Here is a 19,342-nt window from a genome sequence, read left to right on the forward strand (position 1 = left end):
GCAAACCGGCGCCATCTTGGGTGTCGCAGTTTGACTATCTGTCAGTGTCAGTGTAGCTTTGTAATTAGTCATACGGTGAAAAATACAAAGAAAATTCAGAAAAAGACTGAAAAGTGTTTTAAGTTTAGTTCCGTGCTTGCTGTTGTTAAAAATCCGGCAGCATGACGCAGCAATTATTACCGATAAAGTTCCAGGAGCACTTGCAGGTAAAATCCCTGTCGAAAAATACGCCCCTAGAACCATTTCCACTGAGAACTCACAAGAACATGACCCCGTTTCTACCGTCGCCCCCATCCGCCGTTCAAAAACCAACCTTCCTCGGTTTTTTCCTCACAAAAATTCCGCATTTTTTTTTACTTATTTTTAGCCCTATAGTGCCAAATCGATTCGAAATCTACGTTCGAATTGCGCATTTTGTAATTCCGGCACATCCTGGCCGCAAAACGGGTCAATCCTCCGAAATTATCTTCTTTTTAATCGATTCCGGCGAGTGACATCTGTTGTTGACACCCACCACCTCATTATTTATAATTTTCATTTTCCATTTTCGAAAATTGCAGCTCACCAATGTGGGGATCAACGTGGCGAACATCTCCTTCGCCACGCTTACAATGGAGAGCGACAAATTCATCTGCGTGCGAGAGAAGGTCGGCGAGACCTCGCAAGTGGTCATCATCGACATGGCCGATACAGCCAATCCCATCCGAAGGCCCATTACAGCAGAGAGCGCCATCATGAACCCGGCGTCCAAAGTCATAGCCCTCAAAGGCAAGGCCGGCGTCGAAGCGCAAAAAACCCTGCAAATTTTCAACATCGAAATGAAGTCCAAGATGAAGGCACACACCATGACAGAGGACGTGATTTTCTGGAAGTGGATCTCTCTGAACACGCTGGCGCTGGTCACGGAGACGTCGGTGTACCACTGGTCGATGGAGGGCGATTCTACGCCGGTGAAAATGTTCGACCGGTAGGGCTGCTTTTTATACGTTTATCACTGCTTTTGACGGTTTTATGGGGGTTTTATTAGCGCGGACGGGTTATCTCGATCTGGCGATAATTGCCGTTGCAGGCCGGCAACCCGCTAAACATTCATATTTAAATGAGGCGATTCACGCGTAGCAGGGACTTTGTTTGTTTGAGTAATGTTTGAATGTTTAATTTTGTGGAAACATTTTTACGTTGGTTGTAGTATTTAACGGGGAGACAAAAAAAGATTCGAATTTTTTTGATCTGAACAATTTTTTTTATGCTATACTTGCTCTGACCTAGTATTTTAACAAAATATAGACTGCCTCGTCACTCAATCAGTGGGAAAAACCTATCCACATTTCATTAACGTGTAAATTTAAATTTCCAGGAAATTACACAAAATCTATTTTATTGTTATATTTTGGCGCCTGCATATATCAATTCATTTTTTTGCGATAAGATACAATATTAATGCATGACTACCATTTTTTCTTGCGTATCAGTAAGTAGATTATTACCTCTAATTGAGAAGATTTTTTTACTACGACCTTCTATAAATTGGGTCGAAACTGCAGCCGGCATTGTTGCCAACTGCAGACAGTGGTCGCAGTGGAGTCGATAATGTGGCCTTTATGTTAACTTATTTCAAGGACATTACCGATTTATGACGCTGGGTTTCATAATTTAAGAATCATTCAGTTTTAAAATTTATTATTTTTTTTTTGTGTACCTTAAAAAAGTCATTGTTACGGGACACCTGTGCATTAAGATAATCTGTAAAAGGAAAGTCGTAATTTTTTACATCATTGAGTAAATAAATAAAAGATAACAAAATAGGAATTGTGATTTGGAGGTGCACAGTTCGATAAAGTTAATAAATGACATGCCTTCGCGAATCCAACGTAAAGAAAATATGTTTAAGAAACAAAAAAAATTGTGAAAGCTTCTCGTCTGAATTTTGCGATAAGAATCTAAAGATAAATTTTTTCCATCTGGACAACGACGCACCTGTTTCAAGGGGCAAATAATACCCTTAACACAATATGTAAAATATTGTGGAATTAACCAACACCATGTATTAGTAGAAACAAAATTGTGAGTTTTTGCTATCATTGTGTAGAAATGTGTACATTGTTATCTAGAACTAAATTACAATAGGGGATTTACTGATCTTAATAAATCATCAGAATATTCCAGAATAGTGAGATGTGTCTTATCTAAATTGTAGTGTTGGTATAGCGCTCCAACGAAAATAGTGTTTTTATGATTTTGACTTTTCCGAGTCTCGTTTGCGAACTGAACTAATTCTGCTAAACAGATAAGCCGGTGCCTGTTTATAAAAAGTGTACCATTTAAGCTCAACAAAGAGCCGCTATCAAAGTTTTGGGTGGTATTATAAATTAACATTTAATAATATGTTGCATTATCTGCTGGTGACGGTGGTGGAGGAGTCAATATCGTAACACCTCTATCTTCGTTGGTGCACTATATCGTCAGTAAATTCCTGAAAATGAATACATATTTATTTTCATGAATATTTTAAAGCTTTGATTATACATTTATGTCCGCTTTTAAATAAGCTTTAATATGTTCAAAATGTCCATTGAAACCACCAATTTTTATTTTTGTAATGATTGGTTCTTTATATTTTTTTGAAATTTTCGGTATTTTTCCTCAGATTTATGTCAACTGAACAGATTAATACAAAAAATTAAAGTTTACCAGAAAAGTAGCTTTCAGTCACTTTTGTTATTACAAATGAAAAATATGTTTATTAATACTACACTCAAAATTAAAATAGTATAGTCGAACATGGATGACTCAGGACTGGAAATTAGTTGTAATAAACTTCCAGAAGTAGAATTTCTCGATATCCGAGATAAAAAAGATAACACCGCATTCGATAATTCACGATGAATTTTCGATATCTGAGACTAAAAAAAAAACGCACACATTTTTTCAGGGAAATCCCCTCTTCTTACCATATGACTGTGGATGCCGAACGATCTAGTTTTCGGTGATTACTAGTGCAGTTTTAGACCCCATAATATTTTTGTTATAGTTAATTGAATGTGTGAGGATTTTAATAAATAAAAGTGGTATTATTGATTTTTTCTAAATAATTTTTTCGTTTTTGAATTGAGTAATTTAATAACTTCAAACCCTGGTAACTTGAATTCTTGCATGGTAGATCCGAGTTATCGAAGTTCGAGTGTAACATACTGAATCCGGTAAATTCGTTAAAACTTGAAAAATATGAAAAAAAACCTAAATATGCGAAAATGATTAGTGTCAGCCTCTTAATTACCCCAGCTCGATTTAATCCTAAAAGGATTTGCCTGTCATATTGTATTTATTCCGGATTTTAATCAGTTTTAATTAATGTTAGTAAAATCTTCATTGTTTAATCAATACGTTTGTGCTGCAGAAGTCGTAATTGTCGCCGTTATAGTGGGGGAATTATAAATCGTCCTCACAGTATTTGTGTATTAAGGCAAAACTTTACACCGTCATTAACAATTAGTTGGCACTAACAAATTGTGTTTGAAATTGGTAGAACTGCTAAAGTTGACATGATTGACAGTGACATTTAGCTTTAGTCAAAATTTGTTATTGATTCATGTTAAAATTTGACAACCTATTTTCTTGAGCGCTTAAAAGTGACGTAACTTCAAGCCATAGGTTTTTGAATTAACTTCTAATTGTCCAATTTTGTCGCCAACTCAACAGTATTTATTGATCATACTTATATGTAATATGTTTTTACTTTTTATGTTGTGTTAAAAGCAAATAATTCAAACCACTTTCATTTTTAACATTTTTTAACACTAAGGTCACAAATTATTACGTTATCTATATTTTTTAAATACGTAAACATGTAGTAATTGTTGTATGGCTGTTTTTTCATGGTTCGTGCTATTCAATCAACTGACTGTCACCAGGTTATTTCAGTTGCCAAAAAATTGTTTTTAGATTTTAAATAGTTTTACTCTTAAACGACATTGCTTTGGCATTTTTCTCAAACGATTTCAGTGGAATACAAAGCTTAAAATATAAAACATAAAAAATTGACCAGTAATCCGTTTTGGTGCTGTAGGCGATTAAAAATAAACACACTTCGAAGCATTTTCGTATAACGTGTTTTTAATGACGAGTTGCACGTTTTGTTTTGTTGTTGCATAACAATAAAATCGCTGACAAAGCCACACAATGAAGTTGATTTTAATAATTCCAGAAAAAGCGTTTGAATATAAAATAAATCGATCTTTTGTTGATCTGAGTAGTTCAGTTGCGATTTGCTTTTAAATATGACACGTGTGATAGACCGCGTTTATTCATATAAACTTATATTAGGTTTCACAGATCGAACATGATGATAAAAATTCCCTCATAAATCCGCAGATATTGAAGTTTGAATTCTTATGCCTGCGGATATAGGGTGCCAATAGAAAAATTCTGTACTATAAAAAATTGACATTCGATGTGAAGACTTGCGGTAGACCATCAATATTGAAAACGTATTTTCTTTATTTTTGTGTTTTTTTTTTCAAGTCTGATTTCGTTATAATAACGAGTTATAGTAAAATTTATAAACAAAAAAATATGTAAATTAAGCTTTAATTCTACTCGTCAAAATGATTTATAATAATACAATTTTGTTTCTCCACGTTAGTTTAGATAATCGTTTTTTTCATTCCACAAAATATATTTTGTGACAATAATTAATTGCAAAATTACAAACAATTTGGATCTACACAAAAAAAATTAATATTATCCGACTCAGATCAGTGTAATAAGCGAAGTTTAGCACACTATCACATATGAAATGTATTGACAAGTTTTTTTTTCTTATAAGTACAATACTTTTTTTTATAATTTTTACACTTTGCTAAACTTTTCACTTTATCGAGCGCTAATGACATGCTATACTTAGCATGTCATAATTTATGGAATACGTTACAGTAGATTTCTCAGTCTGTTTGAAGCTGAAAATAATCACAAACCGATTTTACAATTTGCTTTTGGAAGTCCACAAAGAACTTTTCTTTAGGACATTAACATTGATTTAGTGATTATAGAACAATAAAGGTAATAATAGTCTTTGGTTATTTCTGCACAAATTTTATGCTAATCAATTTGGCATATGTATAGAACAAAGAAATTTGTGTTGTGTACAAATACTCAGCTCAGTGTTCTAAATTTACTTACCACAAAACTCAATTTAGTGACTTGTAATTCAATTGTTACATATGTATTTTTAAATATTTTGTATGAAATAAAATTGAATGTTTTTGTGATTTTAATGGCAAGTTGAAAGTGAAAGTTTGCTATTCACCAATTATAAAGAAAAATAAATAAATAGGCGTTCATTCATTTAATTTATCATTTATAGTAATTGCGTCTTTAACGCTTAATTGCCGTCCACACTTATATTTTACAGTTATATTATGCACTTTAGGTTATTATGAATTAGAAAATACTAGTCGGAATTTAGTGTCAAGAGTAAAAATAGACACTTGTACCTAGTCTTCGAATTTTTTCCCAGAATCCTGAACTCTGCGTAGAAATAATTTTAACCCCTCCGGTTGAAACTTGCATAATAATACCAGTTTGACCACTCGCAAACGTCCCGGTACGTAAAATATATAGTAATTATGGAATAAAACTTTGTATCGGTCGCCGGTTATTGATTTCCAAAAGGATATCCCTAATTATGCGTCATTATCAGGAAACGCAATAACTACATTACCAATACATAATTGCACACAGGTGTCCCGTATGTTCCCAACATCTGGTAGACGTACATAATTATGATAAATTGAAATTAGCATAACACGTAATATTTAAAGCAAAATCCCAGTTAATAGCACAGATTATGTTCATTATCATCTTACTTAACATTAATTTGAATTTTTTGACTTTCAGACATTCTTCCCTTAACGGTTGCCAGATCATCAACTACCGTACCGACCCTAAACAAAACTGGCTCCTATTGGTCGGAATCAGCGCTCAGCAGTCACGTGTCGTAGGCGCAATGCAACTATACTCAGTCGAACGTAAATGTTCACAGCCCATTGAAGGCCATGCCGCTTCTTTTGCCACATTCAAAATGGAAGGCAATCCTGAAGCGTCGACACTGTTTTGCTTCGCAGTTCGGACAGTACAAGGAGGAAAACTTCACATAATTGAGGTTAAGAGTTAAAATGAAACTTTGAATCATTTCTGTAACAATAATTGTGGTTATCACTGTTACACATTCTTCTTTTTATTAACTGAAAAATTTCCATCCCATCAGGTTGGCCAAAGCCCTGCCGGCAACCAGCCCTTCCCCAAGAAAACCGTCGACGTCTTCTTCCCCCCAGAGGCCCAAAACGACTTCCCAGTAGCCATGCAGGTCTCGGCAAAATATGACGTAATCTACCTGATCACCAAATACGGATACATCCACATGTACGACATCGAAAGCGCCGTCTGCATCTACATGAACCGCATCTCCAGCGAAACCATTTTCGTGACCGCGCCGCACGAATCCACGGGCGGGATAATCGGGGTGAACCGGAGGGGACAGGTCCTCTCCGTTTCGGTCGACGAAGACAACATCATCAGATACGTCAACCAAATCCTGCACAACCCCGATCTGGCGTTGCGAATCGCGACTCGGAACAACTTGGCGGGCGCCGAAGAGCTGTTCGTCAACAAGTTCCAGATGCTGTTCACGAACGGGCAGTACGCCGAGGCCGCCAAAGTGGCGGCGAACGCGCCGAAGGGGATTCTGAGGACGCCGGCGACCATCCAGATGTTCCAGCAGGTGCCCACGCAGGCGGGGCAGAATAGCCCTTTGTTGCAGTATTTCGGGATTTTGCTGGATCAGGGACAGCTGAATAGGTGAGTGTCATGGTGGATTACAACCCTTATGGAACTGTTGTGCAATATACGAACGTGTAAAGCCTTGTCTCCAATCAATTACACTGGACCAATCACAAAAGAACATCTTGAACATGCGCATTTCTCTGTAATGATCAGTTAATGTGTCATGTTTTTCTCGTGTAAGCGTGAAGGATATTTTGACTTAATTTTTACAAATTTGGATACAAAGTTTGAGGAAAAAATGGAACCAGTTTTTCCAAAATATCCTGTATTTTGGAATCAAAGTTCAAAATCGTTGAATTATGGAGAGGAAACTAACTTTCAATACGACGTACAAAAATGAAAACATATTCATAATTTTCACTTGTGAACGCTTAAATTAAACTCTACTTTGTTAAGTATGGACCCGATCGTATAGTCTTTGTCAACTTTAACGAGTTAAACCCATGCGAAATTTGTTTGCTAATGTAAAATAAAGTTCTAATTTCCCATTAACCTCGACTAAAGGTTCACTCCAGCAGGCCATTGAGTATGAGTTTCCTGAATTACATCATTTCTCGAGACCAAATTCTACAGCTTTGTTTATTTACACTCCCATTATTAAATGTGGCTTCGTCCGAAAATAAAATAGAATTTAAAATATTTGCATTTCCACTAATTTTATTCATTCACAATTCGCAAAATTCAATTTTTTTAGTCGGTTGGTGATAATGTATGTACATTTATATATATTTTTTCGTTGAGCTTTATAGTAGCTACCTCGAGAAACATTAAATGTTTTTGAAAATCCTGTTAAGCTAGAGTTTTTTTCTTGTTCAACTGTTAAACATAAATTTAATTTTAGTTCATGCGTCATCACATGAGGGCTTCGCTTGCGCTTTTGATGTCCACGATCGAGACAGCCTGTATTTATAATTTTTTCAATTGTGGTCTTGCTGAGTATATGACGGATGTGGAAATGACACGACAAAATTTTTGTGCAATTTTTCTTGTCGATAATCCTTTAATGTATGCGGTGACCATTTCCACTTTTTTTTTATTCTGTACTGCGGCATACTGACGAATTTCGATCGGTAAAAACCAGTAATCGAAAGGGAAATGTCTGTTTTTACATGGTTGCCTGACAAAAATAAGCAGTGTTTTTTTTAAGAAATATGCTTCTTTAGTTTAAAGAATAACTGTTAATAAAATCGACAAAAGATAACCAAAATTACATACATCAGGTAAAAATTTCAACTCTGAATCTTTACTCAAACATAAGTTAAGACTTGGGTCTGATCTGGTTTCGTCCTATCTTAAATACATGGGGAACATCATTCAGGTTTCAGGAGTTGCATTTTAAAAATACGAGATATACCGCTTTAAAAAAAACACATTTCGAATTAACAAACTTGAGTTTATAATAATTTTTAATAAAAAAAAAATATATAAACTTGACCAATTTTTAGACTACTTTAAATGGGCACATTCATGCATTTTTTAAGGAAGTGCTGCAATTGTTTGCTTTCTGGGATAGGAGGTACCCTGAAGAAAAGTGTCAGTTTTCTTGTGATACCAACTTGAAAATCCCTCCTAGAAAACGCAATAACTTGACCAAAAGTTTCAGCACGTAAATCCCTACGGCCATATTCCCATATTTTTTCCTCGTGATTGTGTCAGAAATGGAATTTAAACTTTCATCAATTTTATTATCTAAAACATAGGTTCAGTATTTATTTTATCTGAAACATGGCACTCGATTACATATGGTTAATATTATGCTTCTGTTGGATACAATATACCAATTACAATACTTACTACATAACGCCTCAAAATATTTGGCGGTTTCGTCTGTCGAGATGCACATGTAGTCGAACCAATTTGTCCTTTTAATTTTTTCCGCTACGTTACTTGGGTTTTTTGTTCAATACGGTTGGGAGCTACCACATTTGATGTTTCATTTACAAGCACACAAAAATTGTTTAAAGATTAATTTTTGAATTTAAAATGGAATTTTACGAAAAATTAACTAGAACTCTGTTGCCCCGTGAAATGAAGATGGCAATAGTCAAATGCCACCGGGAATTGAAACGTCTTTGTCCCTAGACGTCTAAAAGTTAATTAGAAAACAAACTATGAAGTATCAGGTGACTACTGATGATTGAAACAAATTTTTATGTTGGCAATTCTGAATTATTGGCATTCATGCTGGTACGTTTGTTCATAATTGTCACTTTAACAATCAGATATGCCATCATAAAATTTTAAATAGTTTGTCAACTTGATAAAAAAAATCGCAAACATTAAGACCAGTCGCTACGTCTTCTGAGTGGAATTTTCGGTCTATTTTCAGAGTGTAATATCTCCGTTATTAACAGACCTATGGTTTTGCAATTTTAAATATATGTTGTCCATAACTTTCTTTATATAACGCAAGGGCAATTTTGTTAAAAACAGTTTGTGATCATATTTTTCTTTTAATTTTAATGAAATTTTTGCATAACGTATTTTTAAAAATTAATATCTCACTTATTATTAAAGGAAATTTCAGAACACGGTTTCAACACTGTTTTCAGCTTACAAAACTCCAGAAATCGTACCAGATATATGGTCGATTTTTTTTATTAGAAACGATACACAGTAAAAAAAGCTTGTGTTATAGAAGTTGCTAACTTTTATTTTTATTATATCTCAGTCCCAACAAATAAAGTCAAAAATAGACCTAGTACGATTTCTAAAGTTTTGCAAGCTGAAAACAGTGGTGACAATTCCGTTCCAAAATTTCCATAAATAACTGAAATATTGAATTTTTAAAATACGTGATGCAAAAGTTTCAACAAAATTTAAAAAATATATGATAATAAGTTGTTAAAAAAAAAACTGCTGTTGCAGTTATCTAGTGAAAGTTGTGGACACCTTACGTTTAAAATTGCATAACCATAGGTGTGTTAATAAAGGAGATATTACATTCTGAAAATATATTGGCAACACCATAAGAGCCAAACGTAGCGACTCCTTTTAAGTCACTCGCTATTTTTTCGATATGGCAGTAATTGCTTGATTTTTAACTCTCTACCTTTTATGTCTATTGGTGCTCAACAAGTTAAATCAGAACGATCGATCCGGTTATCCCTTCCAAAATTCTCAAACCGGAAGAAAGCCAAAGTGCTATTTCTACATAAACTAACAGTTTAAAAAGAATCTTGGTAGGCACATACACTGCATCCTAAAAAAATCGCAACACATGGAAGTAGTAGACGAACTTTATTGAAACTAACGACGTGTATATCAAATCAATCTTACAAAATAATTACCATTTGGACCATATCAGCAACACCTAAGATAACAAACTTAGTAGTGAGTGACATCTCCATGATTATTAATAGACTGTAACTGGAAATTAAATGTGCAATATCTGCTCGGGTATGTTCTCCCATGCTAGTTTCAGCCTTTGTCAAAGTTCCTCCAAGAAAAACGAGTACTTCATCTCAAAAGACCTACTTGAGCATACATAAAAAGTATTCGAATACATTGCGAGCTGAACAGAATTATAAATCTATGGGCTATAAATATAAAAATGAATAATAGAAAAATTTTGATGCAGGGACAACGTAACAATTTTTAAAATTTAAATTTTTAAGAAGATATTTACAGTTATCTCAAGAAAGTTATAGTTGTAGTTGAATGAAACATGGATTTACTACAGAGGTTCTCCTGTGAAAAGATGGATGTTTGAGGGTTCTGTTATTCATGCTGGGGGGTAGGTCTGGTTTTTTGGAAGGTTGTGAGCTATTTTTGGACAGTATTATTGACAGTAGAGACTATCACAGAACTATGAATGGGGAGTTGTTCAAGCAGTGAACTGAGAAACAATTCCATCTATAAAGTTACATCGTAAAGTGGTAGTTGTACTGAATAACGCACCGTATTACTCATCTTACTCATCTCTTGTTGAAGGGGCTTTCGTAGCTACTTTTATTTTCAATTTAAGTGAACTGAGTGCGACTTAAAACAAACAAAACAACAACAAAAACATTTATTTTAAGAAGTTTGTACATCAAATACAAATGGACAATTAATGGGGGACCAAACGTTTCAACTGTGATCACTGCGCAAAAAAATGTATGGTACATTTTCAAGGCTTATTTTTCTAGAACAGATTTAAACTATTCAATCTCTTGATGCTATTACAAATTAACATGTTGTGAAATTCAACTATTATCAGTTAAGTGAACAAATATGCCGCCTCTCTTAAAAAAATACAGTTTCATTTTTAAATTATGAATTCGTTTTTTTTTCTTTGTGATATTTTACAAATATAATTGCGATCCGAAAGTTCCGGGTCTTTTCTAGCTATCACTTTTTCCACTACTTTACTTTGCAGAAAATTGATTCTTTCTCGGTACTCTTACCAGTTATAGTTTCCCCAGTTCTAATTCGGTTTTATGATGTGTAAAACAAATTTAACAGTAGATTACTATTGCCGGTGATGGGACAGTCATAAATCAGGATTTAAGCATTATACAGTTTAATCGTAACGGTATGGTTAAATCCTTATATGACTGTCCCATCACCGGCAGTAATCTATTGTTACGGAAGTTAACTTTTACGCAATGGGGTATTATCATAAAACCCAATTAGAACTGAGCAAACTATAAAGCTTAAGCATTAATATCCAATTTTACATAAAAATGAAAAAGATTTTCTACCCATTTTGTGAAAATGTGTGCGCTCAAAACAAATTACTATTGAATTGACCACCTTTTTTATTCTTGTCGGGGTGTCTCTTCTTCCCACACTGGCTAGTGTTCGCGGACAAGTTCCAAGCGCAGTTCACGCAGCCGCCCTCATATCTGTTAATATTGTATTTAGATGAATGCGAAAAAATGATGCCCTAGTTCATGGTTTTTCTTCTATATAGGTACGAATCCCTTGAACTGTGCAAACCTGTTCTCCTCCAAGGCCGTAAACAACTCCTCGAAAAATGGCTCAAAGAAGACAAGCTCGAATGTTCGGAAGAACTCGGCGATCTGGTAAAACAAGCTGATTCGACATTGGCCCTCTCCGTCTACCTCCGGGCCAACGTACCAGCTAAAGTCATTCAGAGTTTTGCCGAAACGGGCCAGTTCCAGAAGATCGTTCTATACGCTAAAAAAGTCAACTACACTCCAGACTACATCTACTTACTTCGATCGGTCATGCGCACAAACCCCGATCAGGGCGCTGCCTTCGCCAGCATGTTAGTAGCCGACGAAGAACCACTAGCCGACATAAACCAGATAGTGGACATCTTCATGGAACAGAACATGGTCCAACAGTGCACTGCGTTCCTATTGGACGCCTTGAAGAACAACAGACCCACCGAAGGTCACCTACAGACCAGACTTCTCGAGATGAACTTAATGTCCGCTCCACAAGTCGCAGACGCCATCTTGGGTAACAACATGTTCACCCATTACGACAGAGCCCACATCGCCCAACTTTGCGAGAAAGCGGGATTGCTCCAGAGGGCGCTTGAGCACTACACCGATTTATACGACATCAAGCGGGCTGTGGTCCACACCCACCTCCTCCCGATGGAGTGGTTGGTCAGTTTCTTCGGCACGTTGAGCGTCGAGGACAGTCTAGAGTGTCTCAAAGCTATGCTGACGTCCAACATCAGACAGAATTTGCAGATTTGCGTCCAGATCGCTACGAAATACCACGAACAACTCACGACGAAGGCGCTGATCGACCTGTTCGAGAGCTTCAAGAGCTATGAAGGCTTGTTCTACTTCCTGGGGTCGATTGTTAATTTTTCGCAGGATCAGGATGTGCACTTTAAGTACATACAAGCCGCGTGCAAGACCGGCCAGATCAAGGAAGTGGAGAGGATCTGCAGAGAATCCAATTGTTATAATCCAGAGAGCGTCAAGAACTTCCTGAAGGAGGCGAAGTTGACCGACCAGCTGCCGCTGATAATCGTGTGCGATCGGTTCGACTTCGTGCACGATTTGGTTTTGTATTTGTACAGGAATTCGTTGCAGAAGTACATCGAGATTTACGTCCAGAAGGTAAGGGTTTTGTACATACCAAATCATTTTTTCACCTGTTTAAAACATAAATAAAAAAAATTGCTAATGGCATTTCCACAGTTCCAAGCTAGTGTGGGTAAACCTCTGAACTAACGGATTTTTTCTTGCGCAGGTGAATCCCAGCCGCCTCCCCGTCGTCGTCGGCGGCCTGCTCGACGTCGACTGCTCGGAGGACATAATCAAGAACTTGATCCTCGTCGTCCGCGGCCAGTTTTCCACCGACGAGCTCGTCGAGGAAGTCGAGAAGCGCAATCGCCTCAAGCTGCTGCTCCCGTGGCTCGAGAGCCGCGTCCACGAGGGTTGCGTCGAGCCGGCGACCCACAACGCCCTCGCCAAGATCTACATCGACTCGAACAACAACGCAGAACGTTTCCTTAAAGAGAACCAGTGGTACGACTCTCGCGTGGTGGGCAGGTACTGCGAGAAGCGGGACCCGCACCTGGCGTGCGTGGCCTATGAAAGGGGACAGTGCGACCGCGAACTGATCGCCGTCTGCAACGAGAACTCGCTGTTCAAGTCGGAGGCGAGGTACCTGGTGCGGAGGCGCGACCCTGAACTATGGGCGGAGGTGAGAATTGAAATTGCACTGTAGATGTGTTTCAGCAAAAAATACAAAATGTTTTTTGTCCACAGGTGCTACAAGAAAGTAACCCTTACCGACGCCAGCTGATCGATCAGGTCGTCCAGACGGCGTTAAGCGAAACGCAAGACCCTGAAGACATCTCAGTGACCGTAAAGGCGTTCATGACTGCAGATCTACCCAATGAACTGATCGAATTACTCGAGAAAATCGTCCTAGACAACTCCGTCTTCTCGGATCACCGAAACTTGCAAAACTTACTGATTCTGACAGCGATTAAAGCCGACGCGACCCGCGTCATGGACTACATCAACCGCTTGGACAACTACGACGCCCCGGACATCGCGAACATCGCTATCAACAACCACTTGTACGAAGAAGCGTTCGCCATCTTCAAAAAATTCGACGTCAACACGTCGGCCATCCAAGTTTTGATCGAGCAAGTCAACAACTTGGATCGCGCTTACGAGTTTGCAGAGCGATGCAACGAGCCGGCTGTGTGGAGTCAGTTGGCGAAAGCCCAGCTTAATCAGGGCTTGGTTAAGGAGGCGATTGATTCCTATATTAAGGCTGATGATCCGTCTGCGTATATGGCGGTTGTGGAGACTGGGACGAAGACGAACTCGTGGGAGGATCTGGTGCGGTATTTGCAGATGGCGCGCAAGAAAGCGAGGGAGAGTTATATAGAGTCGGAGCTGATTTATTCGTACGCGAAGACGGGACGCTTGGCCGATTTGGAGGAGTTTATCAGTGGGCCTAATCATGCTGATATACAGAAGATCGGTGATAGGTGTTTCGAAGACAAGATGTACGATGCGGCCAAGTTGTTGTACAATAATGTTTCGAATTTCGCGCGGTTGGCTATCACGTTGGTGCATCTTAAGGAATTCCAGGTAAGTCGGGGGAAGTGTAATTTTTTTTCTAATGTGTAGTAAAAGATGAATAAATTACTATAAATTTATAAATATAACACTATATTACATCATGTGCTATAAATTTCAGAAATTGGTGGTATCACTTTAAATTACACAGTTAAGGAGATCCAAATAATATCACAATATCATTAATATTGGTAATACAGTGTATCAGACGAAGACAGGAACAGAAACAACCATATGTCGCATTTAGTGCAGTTTTACAACATTTTGCCAAAAAAGAATTTGTAGTTACTATAACTGTTGCACGAGTGATAAAAATTGTTGTGATTTTTTAAATTAATGAAGCTATTGAATTCAGGTCATTGATCATAATCATTCCAGTTACTGTAATAAATTAATGCGTATTGTCTTTATCCAATAGGTTTTAATTTTTTCAACTCATTTAGATTTGTGTACAATAATAAACTTGACAATGTTTGGTTAAAAATTTTACGGTTATTGTCATCAAATGGAAAAAAACATCCATATTTGTTCTATGGTATTTCTCCGTGATTTTTTGTTTTTGTGTTAATTCTGAATAAACACAAATTAAACAAGAGTCACTTCAAAATACAGTATATTGAAAAATATAAAAAAAAAAAATCAAAATGTAGTAGAAAATAATATAATATCATTGGCACACAATTCATTTTTATTAGTTAATAAATAATGAAAAAAAGTGGTTGTAAAGTATCTTGAAAATATTTACTTATGTTATATTCTTCGAAATATTCTCCACGTTTCTGACTTTACTTCCAGGGCGCCGTCGACAGCGCCCGCAAAGCCAACAGCACTCGCACGTGGAAAGAAGTGTGCTTCGCATGCGTGGACGCCGAGGAGTTCCGGCTCGCGCAGATGTGCGGCATGCACATCGTCGTCCACGCCGACGAGCTCCAGGATCTCATCAACTACTACCAGGACCGCGGCTACTTCGAGGAGCTCATCGGGCTGCTGGAGGCCGCGCTGGGTCTCGAGCGCGCCCACATGGGCATGTTCACTGAACTCGCCATCCTCTACTCCAAGTATAAGCCGGCGAAGATGCGCGAGCATCTCGAGCTGTTCTGGTCGCGCGTCAACATCCCCAAGGTGCTGCGCGCGGCCGAGCAGGCGCACCTCTGGGCCGAGCTCGTCTTCCTCTACGACAAGTACGAGGAGTACGACAACGCCGTGCTGGCAATGATGGCGCATCCGACGGAGGCGTGGCGCGAGGGACATTTCAAGGACATCATCACGAAGGTACCTGACGTCTGTATTATATTATTTATTAAATGTTAATTTCTCTTGGAAAAATTGATTATACACAATTACAACGAACGGTATGCGCGATTTAAATTTTTATATGGATATTAGAGATGCGACGAATCTGGTCTGTATAGCAATAACAAACACTATCAAAGACAGCCATAAGTTTTTGAAAGTTTGTCTTTGTTCGCTACAAATTCGGTGTTTTTGATCGTGTTTTTTGATGCTTTCTCGGTACTATTCGTTGCATCACTATACTCAAAAATGCAGTGCTTTTATGTGAACTTGTCCAGGTCTTTTTTTGACCCTTGAAGTGTTGTGGCTACAGCTACTATATTTTGTCAAGTTGTGTGTAAGTCATGGTTAAAAGAAATTTGACTTTGTTGTTACCAAGTTTTATGTGCGGCTGTCGTCTTTTATTGTTGTTGTTGTTACTAAAGGTGGCGAATATCGAGCTGTACTACAAGGCGATTCAGTTCTACTTGGATTACAAGCCCTTGTTATTGAACGATTTGCTGCTGGTGTTAGCACCAAGGATGGACCACACGAGGTCTGTGGCATTCTTTACAAAGACGGGACATTTGCAGTTGGTTAAGTCGTATCTAAGGTCGGTGCAGAATTTGAACAATAAGGCGATTAATGAAGCTTTGAATTCATTGCTGATCGAGGAAGAAGACTTCCAGGTGTGTATCTTCATTGTTTTAACTACGTGGTATACATACAAACAGAATAAAAAAATAAAAACAAACTTTATAGGGCCTGCGAACATCGATTGACGCTTTCGACAACTTTGACAATATCGGTCTAGCCCAAAGATTAGAAAAACACGAACTCACAGAATTCAGACGTATTGCAGCATATTTATACAAAGGCAACAACAGATGGAAACAAAGCGTCGAATTATGCAAAAAAGATCGTCTCTTCCGGGACGCCATGGAATACACAGCAGAATCCCGAAATCAAGAGCTTGCAGAAGAATTATTGGCTTGGTTCTTGGAACGAAAGGCCTATGATTGCTTCTCAGCATGCTTATACCAGGTATACAAAAATCGCCCCAAAGTATATAAGTCGCTTCATAATAATCGCATTTCAGTGTTACGATTTACTAAGGCCTGACGTAATTTTGGAACTGGCCTGGAAACATAGAATAATGGATCTAGCAATGCCGTACTTGATACAAGTAACGAGAGAACTGACTACGAAGGTAGAAAAACTTGAACAATCAGATGCACAAAGGCAAAGTGAAGCTGCAGAAGAAACACACAAGCCAATGATGATCAACGAACCACAGTTGATGCTGACGGCGGGACCCGGAATGGGTTAGTTAGTTTTTTTTTGAGGTTATGTTGATTTATGCTGTGCGCAACTCGGTGATGTTGTGAGGTTATGTTCGTGTTTCATGTGTAATTTTGTTGTAGGAATTCCCCCTCAGCCGTACGTCCCGCCTCAGGCATACGCCCAGCCGGGCTACGCCCCACAAATGCCGTACGGTGCCTACCCAGGCATGTAATATAAGGAGAAAATTAGCCAGCGTTATACTAATTACAAGTTTAGAAAAGGAAACGGTTCAACTGACGCTAATTATAAAAATCTTTTTTTATTTTAATCGCAAAGTCTATAAATGAATTTAATGTTATGTAATATATAAAATAATGAGTAAGTTTTGTTCAAACAACAGCCATTAACTTTACGAATTAGAATTTCTTTTCGTTTGGTGTCGCGGTAAATAGTCACTGTAAAGTTGTACAGTGTAGCCGAAGTTGTTGACAATTTAAAAGAAACGATTTACGCAAACTAACATTAACCCAGATAAAAACTGTTGATTGTGTTAACTTATTTTAGCCGGTTTGTAGAGGCTTTAAAAATGATCAGCTAGTTCGTACAAGTTGATTTTGTTGGTTTATTGATCATTATCGTACTACATGATTTTTTTTATTTAACGTCCATTGTAAATGTTAGTATTTTATGAGTAACTTTTTTGTTATATTTACTTTGAGGTGGGTGATTTTGTTAGAATGTACATAACTGATATGTACCGGGCAAAAGTACAGTGTATATAACCTTTTCAGACACGTTTAAATTAAGTTTCCTTAAACACCCACCGGAATCTACTTTAGTATGATTATCTATTATCATTCCCATTTATAGTGTTATTTAAAATAAAATATATGTATTAAGTATCAGATCGTTTACTTACGTAACTATTCATTGTCGCACCTTTTATTAGGTTTGTAGTAGTTTGATTGTGAGCTAATAAATTCAGTACTTGCCCAAATCAGTGTTAAGATTTTGAAGTTCCCTCTACAGCTACGCGATAAGTGACTAAATTAATGACGTATGCGCAGTTACTATCTCAAAAGTGTCAAGTTTTGCGCAGACTCGACACGAACGGCCCTGCCTTGTTTTTTTTCTAAAACTATGGACTAAACTTTACACTCTTGCGTGTTTTCAACTTACTTGAAAAATAAAATTTCGCTAGAGTAACAATTTACCAAAAAATACTGTTATAGCAAACGAATAAAATGTATTTCAAAAAATGTATCCACTCCCCATGGAACTCTGCATAGAAACGCCACTGATTGTTATTGATCATTACTTCATTATCAATGAATTTTCATGTTGTTGTTATAAACGATAACGTAGTGATAATACAGCACAACCACGGTTAAATTAGATAAAAAATCATTCAACAGGTGAACAGTTATCTGATTTTATCATCGAAATTAACATAACCTCACATTTTTTTGCAGTGCATATTTTATTATATTTGAAACTCTTTTCCCTTAAAATGGAAAACATATCCAACATTTACTTAACAGACTACATTCCAACGATCTACACAACTCCCTGTACGATGCAGTACACCCAAAATGGCAAAACCATTGAACGCGGCATTTTTGCTGAACGCAACGGGGTCCTCATTATCGTGTACAACAAAACCCAAAATGTATTAACTTTAGTTAAACAATTTCGAGCAGCTGCTTACCTGGGTTGCATTCCAGAACAAGACCGAAAAGGAATCATTGATACTGAAAAGTACCCCCCAAAATTGGGGATAACGCTTGAATTTTGTGCTGGACTGGAAGATAAAAATGTAGCTACGGAACAAATAGCACGAGAGGAAATATTAGAAGAGTGCGGTTATGATGTCCCTTTGGAGAAACTAGAGAAAGTTTGTACTTATAAGAATTTGACAGAGACAACAGGGGCGAGGACTACGATGTTTTATTGCGAGGTTACTGACGACATGAGGGTCTCAAAGGGAGGAGGTGTGGATGATGAGCTTATTGAAGTGATGGAAATGCCAGTGGAGAAAGTGTTGGAGTATGCTAATGCAAGTAATGTGAACAGTCCAATGAACTTCATGTTTGGGCTTCAGTGGTTTTTGTACCATAAATATAAGCACAAGGTCTAGGTTGATTGTTGTGTAAACAGTTAGTTTGTTGTTAATTTGGAAGCTGTTATTGTGAATAAATAAAACAAATATTAAGTAAGATGAATGAGTCGAAACTGATGACTACAATACTGACGTCATTCTCAAAAAATTACGAAAGTGCCACTAGGTGCCTCATATTTGAGTTTTTAGCAAACATGTAACTGACAAGCAAGTCCTTCGGTACAAGACTACGAAATAAAAGGTGCAACATTAAAATGTCATTTTTATAAGAAGTCTGAAGAAAATTCTAACCACTATTGTTATTTACTTTATTTAT

At 37.3% G+C, this 19,342-nt stretch overlaps 2 protein-coding genes across 2 annotated transcripts; both read left to right on the forward strand.

Annotated features, from left to right (window-relative positions):
- Positions 1 to 17,812, forward strand: LOC135142331 (clathrin heavy chain). The gene is made up of 12 exons (XM_064074018.1): positions 1 to 206; positions 561 to 967; positions 5,896 to 6,160; positions 6,266 to 6,855; positions 11,738 to 12,869; positions 13,003 to 13,458; positions 13,524 to 14,363; positions 15,147 to 15,623; positions 16,070 to 16,312; positions 16,386 to 16,667; positions 16,723 to 16,948; positions 17,048 to 17,812. The coding sequence occupies exons 1-12, from the start codon at positions 162 to 164 to the stop codon at positions 17,137 to 17,139; spliced, it is 5,055 nt and encodes a 1,684-aa protein (XP_063930088.1). The 5' UTR covers positions 1 to 161; the 3' UTR covers positions 17,140 to 17,812.
- Positions 17,813 to 18,080: 268 nt separating this feature from the next.
- LOC135142398 (uridine diphosphate glucose pyrophosphatase NUDT14-like) lies at positions 18,081 to 19,123 on the forward strand. The gene is made up of 2 exons (XM_064074112.1): positions 18,081 to 18,322; positions 18,380 to 19,123. Exon 2 carries the CDS (start codon positions 18,418 to 18,420, stop codon positions 19,042 to 19,044), a length of 627 nt encoding a protein of 208 aa, XP_063930182.1. The 5' UTR covers positions 18,081 to 18,322; positions 18,380 to 18,417; the 3' UTR covers positions 19,045 to 19,123.
- The last annotated feature ends 219 nt before the right edge of the window (positions 19,124 to 19,342 follow it).

The sequence above is a fragment of the Zophobas morio genome, unplaced genomic scaffold (assembly GCF_036711695.1).
Source record: "Zophobas morio isolate AGI-343-1 ecotype UQ-CSIRO unplaced genomic scaffold, CSIRO_AGI_Zmor_V1 ptg000046l, whole genome shotgun sequence".
Taxonomy (NCBI): domain Eukaryota; kingdom Metazoa; phylum Arthropoda; class Insecta; order Coleoptera; family Tenebrionidae; genus Zophobas; species Zophobas morio.